Consider the following 18,682-nt stretch of genomic DNA (forward strand, 5'->3'; position numbering starts at 1 on the left):
AGCTGTTTAGTATCATATATAACTCCATTACTAGGGTGTTAATGTGTTGGTAATATTTATTGCATTTTGATTACTGATAATCTCTTCTTAAAGTTCAATTTTTGCATTGAATAGGAAAGAGGTAAAGTCCCATTCATATTAAACCTAACAGAAGTATCAAAAGCGCCTGGCCAAAGCAAGCGACTTTTTGTGTATTTTAATTTTGTACACATTCACGTCTGCTTCTCATAATCTTGTCTCGTGTCAAGGCATTACTGTCACATGAATCAAATCTAAAGGAAGCCTGCTGCAACCTCGCCCGCCCCCTTAAGATCATGAAATCTACCTGGCTAGACATGCAGTACAATCCAGTATATTGTGCTCCTCGAGAAGACCAATGCAAAAATCAGGTATGTTTTTTTTTTATTTTTGTTACACATTAAAAAATATATGTAAATGATTTGAATTTATTCAGCGTGTGTAAATACAGCCCATTGTAGCTGTATCTTTATATTCGTTTATTTAGAATATTTTTTTCAAACAATTTAAAAAAAAAATCAATACAAGTTCATAGAGGTGGAAGCTGCATAATAGTTACATTTATCTAGAATATTCCTCTACGGTCTATTTAAAGGGAAACTCTGGTGTATTCCCAAATCTGAGTTATTGACATATTTAAATTCTAACTAAAAAGTTGTAATAGTAAACATTTTACCATTTTTTATTTAAATGCTTAGAAACATTTATATTTAATAAATTAGAAAGTAAATTCCTGACATCTCGAAAAAAAAAGGGTTCTATGATATTTTGTTTTTAGGTAAGGCATACTTCACTTCCCTTAACAATACTGAACGGGAAACTAGATTTGACCAATGGTATCGCTTCCTTTTTACAGTAGCTGTTAGGCTGTTAGGCTTAGTGACGGCCTAGTCAAACGCTATGGTACAGTTATATATAGATAGATAGATTTAAAAGCATTAGGACAACCAACTCGAGAAAAAAAAGTAACATTTTCATCTAAGCCCCTCCCTGTCCCAAGAAGTAAATAGATCGCAGGTCTGACTGGTTCGAACAAACTGGTCAGTGTAAGGCTAGTCTAGACTACGTGTAGTCAGTCATGATAAGACAACCAAGAGATAGTGTTTGTTGTGTGTTGAGTGGTCAGGCGAGAAGATACACACTGCCGTGATTAGTCAAGCATGTAAATCTCCTTTAACACGCATTTTTTTCTTTGCTTACAATATCTAGATCTAACTGCATACACAAAGATATATTTCTTTTCCAAGAATGTAAACGTTACTGTAATGGTTTTCCGTTATACGGTAAGTCAATCGATTAAATTAATAGGCATGTGTAACGTCACATAGAAACCCGGTGAAAGTCTGACCGTTTTGAATGCGCAGGAAAATTACGTCAGAAAAATATCAATTACTAAGTTATTATTGCTAAAAAAAAAACAAAATAATAATATATTCATTATCTGTAAATCAAAACACATATTATATCAAAATTTGTCAAAACCATCAGAGTTTCCCTTTTAGAAGAAAAGTATACCACATGACATAGTCGATTTAAGACAATAAGATTGTGCTGTTTGGTCTTACATTCTAAATAAAAAGTTACTAGATCTACTCCTACAATGATTTGGATAATAGAGTTAATTTAGAATAGCATACTACCACATATGCTGAAATTAATATTTAGTTTACAAGATCCGTTAAGTTGAAACATATTAATAATAAAATATGCATACACTTATTATGTAATGTTCATTAATTTATTTTTAGGAACATGTAGCCTACAATTAAAAAATTAATAAACAGTTGTATTAATTGTCTTACTTATCTGATTATTCGCGTCACCCTTTATACATTTGATTTTAAAATTTAAAAAAAAAAGTTTTTTTTAGCGGCTCTCTGTAAAGGGAAAACCCGTTTTTTGACATTGTTTTGTCTGTTTGTCTGCCGGTCACGTTCAGATCATAAAAAAACTAAAAGTGCTATTGAAACTGATTTCATGACATGTAGCTACCAAAGCTATGTTGCGATGGCTACTTTTTTTTTTTTATTATGAAACGAAACTGGTTTCTTTTTTTACAATTCTTCGTGTAAAGGGTTTGTTGTTTGCACAAAATAACAATAAAGAATAAAAAATATAAAAGGGGGGAGAATATTTCGTAACATTTCTCCATTTAGTTTAGTCATTTTTCAAAATATTGATTTCAAACATATCTAAATCTATATCTATGTATGTATATTTTAGACCCCCCCCCCCTTTTTGCAATTCTACTCAGAAATTACAGAATTATAAACATGTACATGGTCCGTACGGTTGTTATTGCCGGAGGTAACATTAGCACTCCACTACCTATAAAAAGACTTCCAACGGCATGCTTCTCAAATAGCCTCTGACAACCAGGTCACACCCTTCGCAAGCCTGCATCCAACATAACAAGACAAGCCCTAACCCGGAACCCCCAAGGAAAGAGGGGACGGCCCAGGAATACCTGGCGCCGCGATCTGGAAGCAGGTGCCAAGCAGATGGGCAAGACATGGGGACAATGGGAAAGACTCACCCGGAACCGAGATGCGATGCGTGGAGGAAGCTGGTTGGTGGCCTATGCCTCCGAAGGGACCACAGGCAGAGATGAGTTGAAGAGAGAACCAGGCTAACCCCTGGCCTTCAGCTATGGTTCATGTATTGTTCCGGCAGAACCTCGTTTACTACAAGAAGGGTCGGTCAGGAGGATCCAAAACTGTTTCGGTGCTTGCCGCTCTTGTGTACACATCAGCTGCGTGGAGATGGGAAAACACTGTGTAGGCAATATCGTTCCGACCAGGGCCGGCCCTAACAATTGCGGGGCCCTATGCGAAACGGATTGAGCGAGGCCCAGTCTGGGAAGGGATAAGAATAATAGAAGAATATTAAGATTTATATTATAAATAAATTCGTCTTTGAATAACATTTTGTAAATGAAATTTGACAATGTAGTTTTTTTTTTTTAATCGCTTGTAGGATTTGTGTTTTCCATATTAAATAACACTCCAAAATGACAACTTTGTCTAGTCAGGAGATTTTAATATTTTCTGGAGATTTCCAGGAGCTTCTGGAAAATCAAGATGCCACGAGAACCCTGTTATAAGTTATAATGGTTTAATATAATAATTTACACTTAGAATTAGCGCTTAGCGCTTGGTCTTTGAAAGTGCGGGGACCACTGCAGCCGCATAGGTTGAAGGGGCCCAGGACTTGCCCTGGTTCCGACCCTAGCTCATGACCAGGCATTCATCTCATTTCTATGGGATGATCCATAGTCACTTTTTCATAGTCACTGAAGGAGACCATAGATACATTACAAAAAAGCAGAAAACAATTTTGATGTAAATAGTGCAATGATTGGAATTATAATCTAGTAGGCCTAGTATCGTGCTTAGTGAAGCGTTTAACTTTCCGATCTCAAAGTCCTATTACAAATGCGCCATTTAACTTTACACTTGTTTCTTCCATTGGGCTAGGCCTTTTATTAAAGAACATCCCAGAATATGCTGTACAGTTGTGTGTGATTAAAGTCTTAATTTTTCTTTGTTTATAAGGACACAATCAACAGGATGTATTTCAACTGTAAAGTCAAATAAATTTCGAGTGCTTTGTGTTTTCGTTCGGCAAACAGTTCATCACTTTTAAGGCTTGGCTCATGTTGATGAATGTTATTGATAGGGAAGATATAGACTTTGAGGTTATCAGCCCTTGACATTTTTTCTGTTCATTATTGTTGCATGAAACATCCGCTATTGTTTTATTATTGTCTTTTACAACTGCCATCTAGACAGTTTATTCAAGCATAAAATTTGTTATCATGGGCGTAGCCAGAATTGTCTTCGGGGAGGGTTATGGGTGTGGAGGTATCTTTTGTCAATTTTTATTTACAAACACATTAATATATATATATATATTAATATATATATATGTAAAATAAAATAGGTGCCGTGCCGGTAATCAGTGATAAATTTCCTAATTTTAACTACTGATGAATTAATAGTAAACGTTAGAATACAAAAAGGTAATTTTTTTTCTCCACATTGAGAAAGGTGCCGGTACGCCGTACCACAGTGTACCGTCACAAAAAAGCACTATTAATATATACATATATATATATCTAAGGCTCTGAGTAGAATTATCCTCCTACAAGTTCCATTATTAAAGTAAAATTATCGTGATTTACTTTAATAATGAATTCCAGCAACTTATAGGAAGACAGATCGAAGTGTTATATTTTATTTGTTAGCTTGGTGTGTGTAAAAAGGGGGGGGGGGCTGAATTTCAAAACCCCTCATTGTTACATTCATCTGGTAACTTTGTATTCGATTTTTTTTAATCGGGGGGGGGGGGTAGGGGTTAAACCCCACCCCATTCAAGAATTCTTTGAAAGTATGCTACTTTAATTTTTCTGAGGCTGTTACTTTTAAATTGATTAAGATTTACTTTATTACTTTTACTTTTTTTTTGAGGAGAGGTTAAACCTGAACCCCCCTTACCTCACCCTGACACAATTTGGTGAAGGTACTGTTCCTTTATTTATTTATTTTGTGAGGGGTGAACATCAAAAATCCTGGCTACGATTTTTAACGGCCCACAAAAGGGAAAAAGACGCTATGAGTTTTGTGTGGCATGTCTGTCCGTCTGTCCGTCCGTCCCGTTTAGATCTCAGAAACTAGAAGAGAAAATGAAAATCGGACATCATTATATTTTAGATCATTAAAAATTGTGATGCAACTGCTACTTTTTTTCTTTTCTGAAAGCGAAAAATGTAATTTTTAAAATCACTTATGAAAGAAGTTTTTTCATACTACATTTACACCAGAAAATAATTACTATTTTTTTAAAGAGAAATAATCTATTTAGTATACATAAAGGTTGGACAAAATTTAAAACAATTAATAAGTAGTTTTTCATATTATCGCGTGAATTGCAATGCTACACATAGACTACAAAACACTCAACCAGAGGACATAATGTTTTTGTTTTTTTTACGGAACTGGTGGGGTTTTTTTTTGTTTTTTTTTTGGAAGATTTGAATAAGAGATTGACTCTTTAGAAAACAATTTGATCAATTAGATATTCATTATAAGACATCAGTTAGGCCAGGTTCACATTTAACTTCACATTCACTTTCACCTATCTTTTGGTCTACTGGACCGCTGAGGCACCACACAAGATCTGTCAACCTTTCTTCTCCATTTTTCTCTGTCATTTGTCTTTGATAGAATTTCATTCCGATATTCTTTCTGAAACTATTGAAACCTGCCTTTTTACCTGCCTGGGTGGACCACTTCGGGGGCCGATCTTGAGTTTGTGTTTCCACACAAACTGTCTTTGTAACATTGTTTTTTAATTATTTGAATAGGGCTACTCCTCTTGCACGTTTATTACACTCATGGAATCAGGGGACTGATGATTTTAATGAAGCGGTTATCTATGTCGAAACCCCCCTTGACTTTTTTCATGCAATCAGTCACTGTAGTTTTTTTTTATAGTATTTTTTTTGAGTATTAGAAAAGAGGGTGGGCTAAACTCAAAACCCCTTATCTACGCTCATGCAATCAGGTAACTAGTTTAAAAAAAAAGGAAGAAAAAAACTAAAGCAAAACTACAGTCACTAAATTATCCCTCCCCCTACCGGGGAATTATTTTTACGCCCATGTTGGTTATAATTATTTTTTTTTGTTAAAAAAAAAAAAAAAAAAAAGAAAAATATATTTATATCAAAGTGTTATATGGGCATCGAGTTCTATGTGATAAAAGTATCTACGCATGCGTTTCAGTTATAAATTCTAAAATATAATTACCACTGTTAATACCCTGTAACCTGACGTATCTTGAGGGCTAATCTCTTAATGCACTCATAATTAAATCCATTTCACACCATGTCACTTTGCTTCCCAGAATCCTTCGCGTCATCATTGCTGATGCTATCTTATGTCGAAGGCGTGCTATATGGGGCATGAAGGCTGGTCTAGCATGAATCACAGTCTCGGAAAGGGCGTTGGTCCTAGCGGATACTAGACCCCTACGAGACGTCAACACCAGTCTCAGTTAACGTGACCCACCATTGAGGCCAATGTTAAGGATATCATGAACATATTTATGTAAGGCCCAGCCTTTATTTCAAACTGACATTTCAATACCCGTATATTACAATTGTATGGGAGCGTCGTGATTGAGGGCCAGTGTGACTTTAATAATACTTTTTATTGATCTATTTTTTTTCGGACTAATAATGTTATCAAGTCTATAATTGGTAACAATAAAATTTTTTATTTTTTTTTTACTTTAACAGAAGGAAAATTGATTTGCTACCATACCTCTTTTTAAACCAATTTTAAGCTTAAATAATGGATCAATATTTCGTTTTCGTAGTTGGCAGATATTCCTACATGTCTGCACAAAGATCAATTAAATGCCCTCCCTTGTCTATTGATTAACATGGAAGTTTTTTCCCTCTAATAATATAGAACAAAGTATTTGTAATACTAAACGTAATGCTGGTCTTCCGAGTCCGAAGATTAAGAAGAGGAGACTTTCACGTGGCTACTCAGACCTAGCTATGACCTAAATATTTCGCCACAGCCAAAATCAAAATTATGTATATCACAGTATATGTGTATTATGTACATTTCATATAAGCTACAGTGTCGCAATTATAATCTAACAAGTATTTGAAAAAGCATTTCTAGCCATAATAATAATATTACATGAACGCACTGGCTGCATGTTCCAGTCGTATGCGCTGTGAACCATCGTCACGATGGTCTCGAGTTCAAACCTGTCACAATTCCCCCTCCTGCCGGTGGGAGTTTTGGGCTAGGATATAATAATCTTAAATTCTGAAGAATACGTCGCATGTTAAATCATAACAAAAACAAGCTAAGTATAAAAAAAAATCATTTTTTTAAACTAACCTTTTATAACTGGAAGAACACCACACTTACAGCAAAATATCTAAATCAGTAGAAGCTATTTCCCTTTTTATATAAAAAAAAAAACAATAGATTTTCAATAATTTATTGACTAATTGGTTAATTTATGATTGATTCATGTTTTAGTAAGTACAATGAATCATGTTTAAAGGTTTCAAATTGATTTGACAATGGGCGGGGGATATGTATATTGTTTCAACTTTTTACCAGACAGACTGAATGAGTTATTATAAAATTTGTAATTTTTATGGTAAACGATAAATACAAAGCGTATACTCAAATGTTAGAAAATAATCTAATAAGCACATTTGTTATTGTTGTGCGAGGCAGTTTGTGTGAACTCGAAACACAAAGACGCTAGTTTATGAATGAGCACAAGATAACTAGTCAGTTCTTAGTATCTGTTGAACTGGGTTACCAGTGAACCATGACGCGGACTGCTACACGTGATAGCATGGTAAATCAATCCGCAGTGACATGCAGGTGAAAAAAAAAAGTGCATTCTGAAAGCAAAACAACACAGTTGGTCTTAAGGACAGCACAGGCTCGGCACAATTTTAGAAACTGTTGACTTCCAAACGTGATACAGTCTTCTTTACGTATGGCCTCAACTGTGGCTACAGCGTTGGTGTGGGGGTGTTGTAAAGGTAGCCCAGGAAAATAATGTTGTTATCCAGATACAGGTTTTTAATTTTACCTAACAGGTAATTGTGTTCTGTCTCTTCAATATTATCTGTGCTAGGTATATATATATAATATAAATATATATATATATATATATATATATATATATATAATATATATATATAATATATATATATACATTTATTTATTTATTTATATTTTTATACATACATATGTCATTTGTTTGTTTCACCAAAAGCAGCCTCGAGTAGTTAAGTATGTAAGAAAATAAGTTATAAAATTGGTGTAAGGTGTTCATACCTTTGTAATATGCAAACAAGGCGGAGTTAAAATGGGACAGAAGGATATAAAGACACTGTCTTAGTCTAGTATGTTCAGTTAACACTAAAGGTTACGCTTTCAATTCGTTTTTTCAGTTATACAGTGTATTTTTTTACTGAAAAAGAATTTATGTTTTCTACAGGTGCTCTGCTTCACTTTTGATGTCATTGTAGGTTTTAAAGGTAAGTTCAGATATATGCGTTTTGGGTAAGGTTTACGTTGATATTATTATTAAGCTGCGAATTTCATAGCGTTTAATCATAAAAACAAAACACGTCTGATATATGTCGTCAACTGTTTGTTAGCGGTAAAAGCGGTGTCCATTCGTAGGTCACAATTGTGATAGTTCTCTGTTTGTAAGTACAAGACGAAACCAAAACCAATGACCCACCTAGGCTTATCGATTGTCTTCCGAGACAGAAAGGGTCATATATATACGCATGTTGATAAAGTCATAGTTATTGGTTTAAAAAAAATATATAGTTAAATATATTATATTTAAATGTATTTTTCAATATGAAAAATTACTGTTGCATTAAAATAAAATTATTCTATGACAATCCTTTATCCTGTCATCAAAAAGAGAAGTCCAAATGAGACATTTTTTGAGCCAAGTCTATCTGCGACTGACCCTAAGGGTACGTTATATTTGAGAGGCAAGTTTCTGATGTGATTTTGAAGCATTAGTGACAATCGTGGCATCTTGTTATGTCCCCTTCCTCAGTTTGCTATCATTGTGTATAAAAGGTTGGGCCGTATAAGGGCAATAGCCCAAACCTGCCATCTGATCTACGTGACACTGTAGCACACTTCCCTTTCTTGATTTATGCGTTTTTTTTTTAATCTTTTTTTTTAATGGAAGTTTGTGCATATGTTTGCATGTTACTACATAATTATTGAGATAAACATATTTTTAAATACAATGGTTTATTTTAATTAAAAATAATAATACTCGCAGACGCGTTATAGTTTTTGACCCATTGTCACACACACGCTCATACACACCCATTTAAACCATATCATATAATCAGACAAACAGACCAAAAATATTGTACGTAAAAACAAACATACCCCGATCAATTGTCGACACACAATATAATACAATATGTAAACTATCAAGAGCAACGCTCCACTTCTATAGTCTATTTATTCGTATACGATTATGTCAATTAAGAACAACAACCTAACATTCCCTTTGCAAAAACTATCACACAGTGTCATTGGGGCCAAATCGAAAGGATTCATTTCAAGATAAACTTAACTTTTTCAATTTATATATATGCTTTACTTTATTTGTGTAGAATGTGAATCTATGGCACTATATGAAATGAGTCAGTAATTGTTGACGCATTTTGGTATATAGCACGAAGAGCCTAATGCTGGAGGTTTAGTCGATGTTCGTTATAGCCAAAGATTGCAGTCAAGGCAGAATGTTTGTGTCACATATCAAGCTCAATCATGTGTTCATACTGTCCCAATGGTACAATACGAAACGTAAAAGACATTTCACAGCTTAATGATGATTTACTAGAATGCGGATTTACTGGGCTGCTGATTCAAAGGTTGACAAAACGTCCTGGATGTGCAAACTTGGCAAAGCACGAATCGATCAAAAAAAGATAAACAATTAGTTAATTAAGTGTTAGTGATTAATTATTTTGTTTGATTTCGAAATAAGGGGAATACATGCTATTTAATGAGAGATGATATATCTGTATTCCCATATGTTTGTATACAAGAAATGACTCTTATCTTATTAAGTAAAGTGTGTTCATTGTTCTACGGAACCGAAAGTTCAAATGATAATGTGGCCATGTTTCAAATAATTTTTTTTCAAACGATGGTGTTACTTTGTATATTAAATATAATTTAGGTAGTATTCGCATTTTTACAAAGCTTTTACAAACTTATTCTGTCTGTCTCTCTGTCTTTCTGGTAAACATTTTGAACACGTTATTTCTCCCTAACCCATTCACGGATCAAGTTAAAACTTTGAGCAATACGGGAAACAATAAAAGGAATTACAAATTTGTCAGTTAAGAACTGGGAATTAACCATTTTTGTTTGATACCAACAAAGGAAATTAATCTTTTAGTATTCACATATATGGCTAAATATAAAGGGTTTGTTCCCTTAGATAATTGTACACGTTTTTCTCCCTGATACATTGTCAGATCAAGTTAAAAGAATTATTTATTGTATCAAACAAAACATAAATCAGTATGTAAAAAATGTAACCATTTAGTCAATTAACTATTACATCTAGCAGTTAACTATTTTGTTTGATATCGAAAAAGGAAAAAAAAACTTCTACACTATCGAGAGATATAATTGTAAGTCTGTTCTTTCCCTAGATAAGCTTTTTTTTTTTTTTCAAAGTATTTTATATTTTGCTAGTTCTTTTGGGGATTTTTTTTTTATGCCCCTAACCATTCTGTTCGAGGTTGTTTTTTTTTAAATTTATTCTTCTGTATTAAAATAATAGAGATTTTAGAACAAAATAAATGAATACCATAATGTTTCTAACATATATGTATCTTGAAATTAAAGATTGCACCCTATGCATAATAGCAGTACAATATGAAACCAGCCAAAAAGTAAATTTACGCTCAAAATTTAGTATTAAACATTTTAAAGATTTTATTTTGTTTTAATTTTTTGGCAGCAAAGTGAGACTCCTTGCTACTTTTGGACATTTATTGCTATCTAATCACTATTGTGAACATATGGGGTGTATCTGTAAGTAGGTTCTCTTGGTTCCAGTAGGCATTCGGCAAGCACCACATAGCTCCAGTTAAATTTCCAACTTTTATTTCTAGTCAGCTAGCCAAGCGCGTTAATGCTACCTTAACCGCAAGCATCAGCACTCACTAAGGGAAACAACTGAACTGAAAAAACAACAATCGCTAGTATTTTAATACTGAAGGGAAATAACTAGACTACGAAACTATGATGTTCATAAAATATGTAACATGCTACTTTCGCTTTAAAAACCTTTATAGTTAGAGTGTTATATCATGTAGATATCAAACCGATATTTAGTATTAGTATGTACTGTGACTTTGCACATTGTCCACGCACTGATCATGCGTTGAACATCTCGCGGTGGTGTTTTGGTTTAAAAAAAAAAAAATAACAAAGGACTATACACAAACAACTACGCATTCGCACAAATGTTGACACTTCTATGCATAACATTCAAAAGTAAATCAAATTGAAAGGAGCCTCTAGCAACAGGAGGTACTTATGGGAAAGGTCATCGAAAGAAAGACAACCTGGATAGAGAAATTAAAAACTGATACATAGGACCGACGAAAAAAACGCGGACAAATTTATGCGTTCTCTCTATCTTCTTTTCTTAAGGCCTCAAGTTTCCTCGGGCAGACGATGGCATTGTTGCTTGTGTTTCCCGCGAGGAATTCAATTCAGACGCTAAGCTATCTGACGACAATGACGCTTTGTTAGAGGGCTAACATCTTGATATAATATGCTAAAGTACTTTTATTTTACAGACATTATTATAGTGCTAACAACTTTCTCGACTGTCATAATTCTAACATGGCTCTTGCCTGTCATGGTACTAGCAGGTTTCTCGACTGTCATTGTGCTAACAACTTTCTCGGCTGTCATGGTGCTAACAGATTTCTTGACCGTCATGATGCTAACAACTTTCTCGGCTGTCATGGTGCTAACAGATTTCTCGACTGTCATGGTGCTAACAACTTTCTCGGCTGTCATGGTGCTAAAAACTTTCTCGGCTGTCATGGTGCTAACAGATTTCTCGACTATCATGGTGCTAACAACTTTCACGGCTGTCATGGTGCTAAAAACTTTCTCGGCTGTCATGGTGCTAACAGATTTCTCGACTATCATGGTGCTAACAACTTTCACGGCTGTCATGGTGCTAACAACTTTCTCGGCTGACATGGCGCTAACAGATTTCTCGACTGTTGTAGCGCTAACAGCTCTTTCGAATGTCATATTTGTAACAAGTTTCTCAAATGTCATATTTCTAACATGTTTCCCCCTGTCTTTCTCATTCTCTGTCTCTCTCTTTCCCTGACTTTCTCTTTCTCTGTCTCTTTCTCTGTGTTTGTCTTTCTCTGTGTTTGTCTTTCTCTGTCTCTCTCTTTCCTTGTCTTTCTCTTTCTCTGCCTCTCTCTTTCTGTCTCTCTCTTTCCCTGTCTTTTTCTTTCTCTGTCTCTCTCTTTCCCTGTCTTTCTCTTTCTTTAACTCTCTCTTTCTCTGTCTTTCTCTTTCCCTGTCTTTCTCTTTCCCTGTCTTTCTCTTTCTCTGCCTCTCTCTTTCTGTCTCTCTCTTTCCCTGTCTTTCTCTTTCCCTGTCTCTCTCTTTCTGTCTCTCTCTTTCCCTCTCTTTATCTTTCTCTGTCTCTTTCTTTCCCTGTCTTTCTCTTTCTCTGCCTCTCTATTTCTGTCTCTCTCTTTCCATGTCTTTCTCTTACTCTGTCTCTCTCTTTCCGTCTTTCTATGCCTCTCTCTTTCTGTCTCTCTCTTTCCCTGTCTTTCTCTTTCTCTGTCTCTCTCTTTCCCTGTCTTTCTCTTTCTCTGTCTCTCTCTTTCCCTGTCTTTCTCTTTCTCTGTCTCTCTCTTTCCCTGTCTCTCTCTTTCTCTGTCTCTCTATTTCCCTGTCTCTCTATTTCCCTGTCTCTCTATTTCCCTGTCTCTCTCTTTCTCTGTATCTCTCTTTCCCTGTCTTTCTCTTTCTGTCTCTCTCTTTCCCTGTCTTTTTCTTTCTCTGTCTCTCTCTTTCCCTGTCTTTCTCTTTCTCTGCCTCTCTCTTTCTGTCTCTCTCTCTTTCTCTGTCTCTCTCTTTTCCTATCTTTCTCTTTCTCTGTCTCTCTCTTTCTCTGTCTCTCTCTTTCTCTGCCTCCCTCTTTCCCTGTCTCATTCTTGATTGTTTCCATTTAATAGAAACGTTGGTCACGTGGTCACGATCTTTGCTTAGAATAGCAGATGGCTCTCAAGGAATGAATCGGTTGAGTCTTTTACAATGTTGCCAGATTTAGCTCAATTTTCTCAAGTTGGTCCTATTGTTTGTTTCACTGACGGCTATTCTGGTTGCTTCCTAGCTTGCAACGCGAATATACTTGGCTACACACAATGCGGGGCAATCGTTGGACAGCTTTCCCTTAATGGGTGTCAAATCCCCATTTCTTGGGGGATTTCTTTGTATCTCTTCTGTTGACCTCTCTTGGGAGTGTTTTTCAATGTACAGTTGCTCCCCTTTGAAAAGACGTTATATTATATCCATTATTAGATATACAATTTATACTGTAGTCCGCTGTATAAAGATGTCTTATTGACGAATAAAGCAAAGAGATATAACAAACATATTAGAATATGTATTTAATAGAAAATGTACATGATTATAACACTATCCTACCGTTTCACATGACATTACTATAATGGTGATTATATACGGTGGCTGAGCGATAAAGCGATTGGCTTCCTAACCGGGGGTCCCGGGTTCAAAATCGGGGTAAAGACTGGGATTTTTAATTTCGGGATCTTTGGGTGCCTCTGAGTCCAACAAGCTCTATTGGGTACCTGACAATAATTGGGGAAAGTAATGGCAGTTGGTCATTGTGCTGGCCACATGACACCCTCGTTAACCGTGGGCCACAGAAACAGATGACCTTTACCTATCTACCCTATAAAGGAGGCGCGGTGGCTGAGCGGTAAAGCGCTTGACTTCCGAACCGGGGACCGGGGTTTGAATCCTGGTGAAGACTGGGATTTTTAATTTCGGGATCTTCGGGCGCCTCTGAAGCCACCCAGCTCTAATGGGTACCTGACATTAGTTAGGGGAAAAGTAAAGGCGGTTGGTCGTTGTGTTGGACACATTACACCCTTGTTAACCGTAGTCCACAGAAACATATGACCTTTACATCATCTGCCCTATAGACCACAAGGTCTGAAAGGGGAATTTTAATTTACTATCTAGCCTAGAAATCGCAAGGTATGAAAGGGAAATTTTACTTTATATACTTGTTGCCCTCAAAAGTTTATATAGCCAATTTTTTAAATAAATCCTTCTTTTTTTTTTCTATTTCTAGGTTTGAAGCTCATCGTAAGTCAGAAATTGGTCTTACGAAATAACAAATTCTAGATAGATTTTATTTTCATCTTGAGTTCGTCAACAAGGGAAACTATCCGAGGACGCACACAAATCAATGATTTGACATTTCTAGATATATAAATACACACAAGGGAGTTAAATCATGTCGATATCTAGCGTATCGCTGAATTTGACAGCATCCTACGAAACAAGGATGACATCTACATCATCTTTAGCAACTACGCTAGCGACAAATGTGGTCATAACGGATCAAGCGTTTGTCTCCCCGTCTTCGGCACTAGTAGAACTTCAGATTACTCCATCTTCAGTGCAGACGACTCTAGAAACGTCTTATTTATCTCCTCTTGACTCGCTTCATACACCGAGTTACTTAGACACGTCAATGACTTTAATAAATAGTTCGTTGGCGTCAGAGCCTAATTCTGACATTAACACGCTAGTCTCGTCCGCTGATTTAAAAGGTCCTGTTATTCAGTTTACATCTGTGTCTGTAAATGCATCGATAACATCATATGAACATTCTTCAGATGTCTCCAAAACGTCTTCGACTAATTTACCATCTTTATCTGATTCAACACTGCAAGCAAGCCCTGAAGTGACATCACCATTAAGCACCAGTTCAACAAATTCTAGTCCTTTCTTCCTTAGCAACGTCTCTACAAAAGCAACAATGGAATCTGCAACGGGCTCAGCAGCATTATTTTTTATTGAGTCATCAGCATCGACGGAGCAACCCTCTGACTTTATGACATTGGAGTCGTTGGAAACTATTAACGGGACTACCGTTTTCCCGACATATACTGTAGAAACTATTAACGGGACTACCGTTTTCCCGACATATACTGTAGAAAATAATGATGCCAATATAACGGATGCATGGTCTTTAAACGATGCTAATATAACGAGTGCATGGTCACTGACGGAAGAATTATCGCTAATAAACTCGACTCTTCAAGAATGGGAAAGAACCCATGAAATAATGTCCGATAACGTAACCAATTCACTCGAAACAATTAGCTCTACTGAATTATTTCCCTTTGAATCTTCCACTGACTGGAATACTACTACGGAGACTACTTTCGATACCACGAATGCAACAGAGATGTGGAATACGACAGAAGAAACGTCAACCACCACTACCGAAACAACCACCTTTACGACAACCACACCACTGACAACCACAACAGAGACAACAACAACTACCACTACGACAACGACCACAACAACACTGGAGACCACCACGGAGGTACCCATTTCCGAGTACCATTTGACCGTTCCAGTCATCATAGGTATTACCGTGGGTCTCATCGCGTTGACGGCCTTGATCTTCATCATGCTGCTGTGGCGGAGGAAGATGAAGCAGGACCACAGCATCAGCGTCCCCAGGCGCTACTCCGTCAACTCCACCAAATCCAGCAGCTTTAAGCACCAGAGCATTTACGGGCACCGCCGGGACGAGCATCACCACCACCCGGGATTCGCCCCTGTCTACTACGGCGAGACAAATCAAAACGAAGATCACTTCCCGATTCGGATGAACAGTTACAAATTTAAAAACGGCAACCCGAACCCTAACCCTCAAACCGGAAATAATTTTGACCAAATCAAACTCAAATCACGTGACTCTGTCAGTCGAGCAGACGAGATTAAAAAAGACAATTTAAACGTAAGGCACAGTTTCCCTTACGTGAAACGAAAATCAACGAAAAAACTTTCAAAATCTGAGAGAGGAACAACAGAAATCATTTCTCTAGCTTCTAGTAAAGACAACACGATTGTTGACCAAAACTCAAACCATACACAAGATGATAAAAAACAAGACACTAGTAAACTAAATGGTTATCATGATAATAATGTCATAGTACTCAGCGATACTGGAAATACATTGGATATAGAGCAACAAACGAAGCTTTGAGTAGATAGTCGACATGGCGATACGAGTATAAAAACTGCTTCTCAGCGTATCTATTAAACAATGTACTTGTCCCGACATGTGAAAAATCGAAATGTGTTTCGATGCGATAGAGACGCCTCTGGAACAAAATAGAGACGCCTTTGTATTAATATAATAGAGACGGGGACTGCTGTGGACTACTCTGAATCAATGCAGCTGGATCAAAATGTTGTAATAACTTAAAACGACTCAACGATGTTTATTTACATGGGGACATCACCAATACATAGAACAACGTCTGCCTTGAGCAGTCTCTTCCGAAGCTCTAGACTTGGGCGGAACTCCGTTATCTTCTGGCTAATGTCGACATCCGTCCCAGTCCAGTCTCTAACAGTGCGCACCTTCTGCACTAGCTTGGATGGCGGTGTGCACGGCAAGGTTATAACAATCGCTTGTGTAAACGCTGTGACTTTAATTGGTGGACTTGCATTTTTAAATTTTTTCGTTTTTCTGGAATTCAAGACAGTTATTGACGCTGTTCAAACTTTTATAAAGATCTAGATGTCAATAAAATGAGATACTCAAGACAGTAGTAAATACTTTGTACCAAGATAACATTCTTTTGTTTCCATCCTAGCCCCAATGCCGTAGTAAGGGTTATAACGACACAGTAGTTGATATAAAACAAGAGGGAGGGTGGGGCTGGCCATTTGGGCACTAGGTCCAATGCCAGGTGGACATACGTAGACGCATGGAATTGCATTAAGGCACGTAACACACTAACAATTTTAAAAATATTATCTTGTAACACTGACCCACGAAGCAGTGCGCTGTGACTCGCCCTATTTGTACAATTTATTTAAAACTTTTAGGAGGCTGAGTGGTAATGTGCTTGACTTCCGAAATGAGGTGTCCCAGGTTCAAATCCTGGTGAAGACTGTGATTTTTTAAAATTTCGGGTTAAAGGGCGCCTTTGAGTCAACACAGCTCTAATGAATACTACTTGTGGAAAAAAATAAACGCCGTTGGTCGTTGTGCTGGTCACATGACATCCTAGTTGAGTGTAGGGCACATAAACAGATGACCTTTACATCATCTGCTCCATAGATCGAATTACTCTGAAAGGGTTACTTTACTTACCGGTATTTAAAATCGTTTATAGACTTTACCGTGTAATACGAGTCTAACACACTTAACGTAATAATGTATTAATATTAATATGCTATTATGCTATATCCGTACACGTGCTTCTTGTGAGCGTCGGTCCATTAAGGGCCCTGTATGCTAAGGGATTTACAAACAATGTTATTTTTTCACTACAAAGCGAGTCTCCGTGCTAATTTCTATCTAAACACTATTGTGGACTTATGGGGTGTATCTGTAAGAAGGTTTCCATGGTTTCAGTAGGCATTCGGCAAGCACCACTCAACTCGAATTAAATTTTCCAACTGTTATTTTCTAGTTAGCTAGCCAAGCGTTTAATGTTACACAACCAGACGCATCATCACTCACTAGTCTGTAGACACCCAAGGGAAACAACTGAACTGAAAAAAGAACAATCGCTTGTATTTTAAAGACAAAGGTAAACAACTGGACTAAAACTTAACTTTATGTTTTTATTTCGTTTAGTCCTAGAAACATATAGTTACTGGAGATTACGAACAGTCTACCATCCTACCTACATGTAGAATTACAATAATCATAGGTCTAATTTACCATTCACTATCAGGCTAGACATACTTTGAGTGCAGGTAGAATTGTGGGCCTTTCATTGCCTATGACACAATTCTTTGGACAAGATTATTTTTTATTTTATTTTCACAAAAGTCTGTCCTCTGAAAAGAAAAAAAAAACTATGTTTGTTTGTGCTTAGCCATCGTCACTAACCAATCGTTGAGAATACATGTCCTACTATATATAAAATATCATAATATCAAACATTTTATATATAGTTTTAAAATGTCTCTCTGCAATGTAATAGACTGTAATGGCATTACATTCTAGAAATACAAAGGACTTATTTTTGGGGCAAGGCCTCCACCGACATTGACATAACAGTGACTGCTGGGCAATGGCTCAAGGAGCAACGAGTCAGTCGAACGGATATAATTCACTGTTCAAACGTCGACTTTCTTTGCACATTCTATGTGCTGCTATTCACTGCTATCGTCTGTATGTACATTTCTCCAGATCTACAGAATATCAAACAATCTTTGGTTACAATACTTTTCTCTGCCAAGATTGTGGAACTACATATTTATAAAATTAATCATTTATGTGCGCATTATATTCTTTAAAAAAGGTCAAAACTAAATTGCTGTTATTTTTGTTTACATTTAATCAGAACTTTTTTTAAAGGCATTAATGTGTACATTTTTTCCCAAGACATTGTTTAAAATTTTGGTATGAATTATATGTGCATTTATATTGTATGTACATTTTTGTCTTACCAATTACTTTGCTTTAAAATAAAAAAAAAATATTTAAAAAAAAATTACAGAGTGTTCTTTATTATTTCAGATATCATACATGTTGGTTCTGGAAATAAGATTATCAGTGACCATAATCAATATCAATCAATATCAAAGAACAAATTTTGATTGTTAGCATGCAAATTCATGATATGTTTTTTTTTTTTTAAATAAACAAAATTGAACTTCATTTCTTGAAAATTAAAGAAAAAAAAAAGAATAGTTTATATGTTCATTTTTTTATCTAATAAATGGAATAGCAAAACGGTATGAAAAAATACACTTTCCGGGTTAGT

At 36.1% G+C, this 18,682-nt stretch overlaps 1 protein-coding gene across 4 annotated transcripts; it reads left to right on the forward strand.

Annotated features, from left to right (window-relative positions):
- The first annotated feature begins 281 nt into the window (after window positions 1-281).
- On the forward strand, window positions 282-18,066 carry LOC106072387 (mucin-2-like). 4 transcript variants are annotated; one of them, XM_013232752.2, is made up of 3 exons: window positions 282-389; window positions 8,065-8,104; window positions 13,999-18,066. In XM_013232752.2, exon 3 carries the CDS (start codon window positions 14,164-14,166, stop codon window positions 15,934-15,936), a length of 1,773 nt encoding a protein of 590 aa, XP_013088206.2. In that variant the 5' UTR covers window positions 282-389; window positions 8,065-8,104; window positions 13,999-14,163; the 3' UTR covers window positions 15,937-18,066. The 4 variants fall into 4 exon arrangements, with proteins under 4 accessions (XP_013088206.2, XP_055860355.1, XP_013088204.2 ...); XM_056004380.1 differs by lacking the exon at window positions 282-389 and adding an exon at window positions 1,282-1,301; XM_013232750.2 differs by lacking the exon at window positions 282-389 and adding an exon at window positions 7,447-7,660.
- The last annotated feature ends 616 nt before the right edge of the window (window positions 18,067-18,682 follow it).

This window comes from Biomphalaria glabrata, chromosome 11 (genome assembly GCF_947242115.1).
Source record: "Biomphalaria glabrata chromosome 11, xgBioGlab47.1, whole genome shotgun sequence".
NCBI lineage: Eukaryota > Metazoa > Mollusca > Gastropoda > Planorbidae > Biomphalaria > Biomphalaria glabrata.

Excerpts from the sequence above, each read along its gene's own strand:
- LOC106072387 (XM_013232752.2), top strand. The coding sequence starts at position 14,164 with ATGTCGATATCTAGCGTATCGCTGAATTTGACAGCATCCTACGAAACA.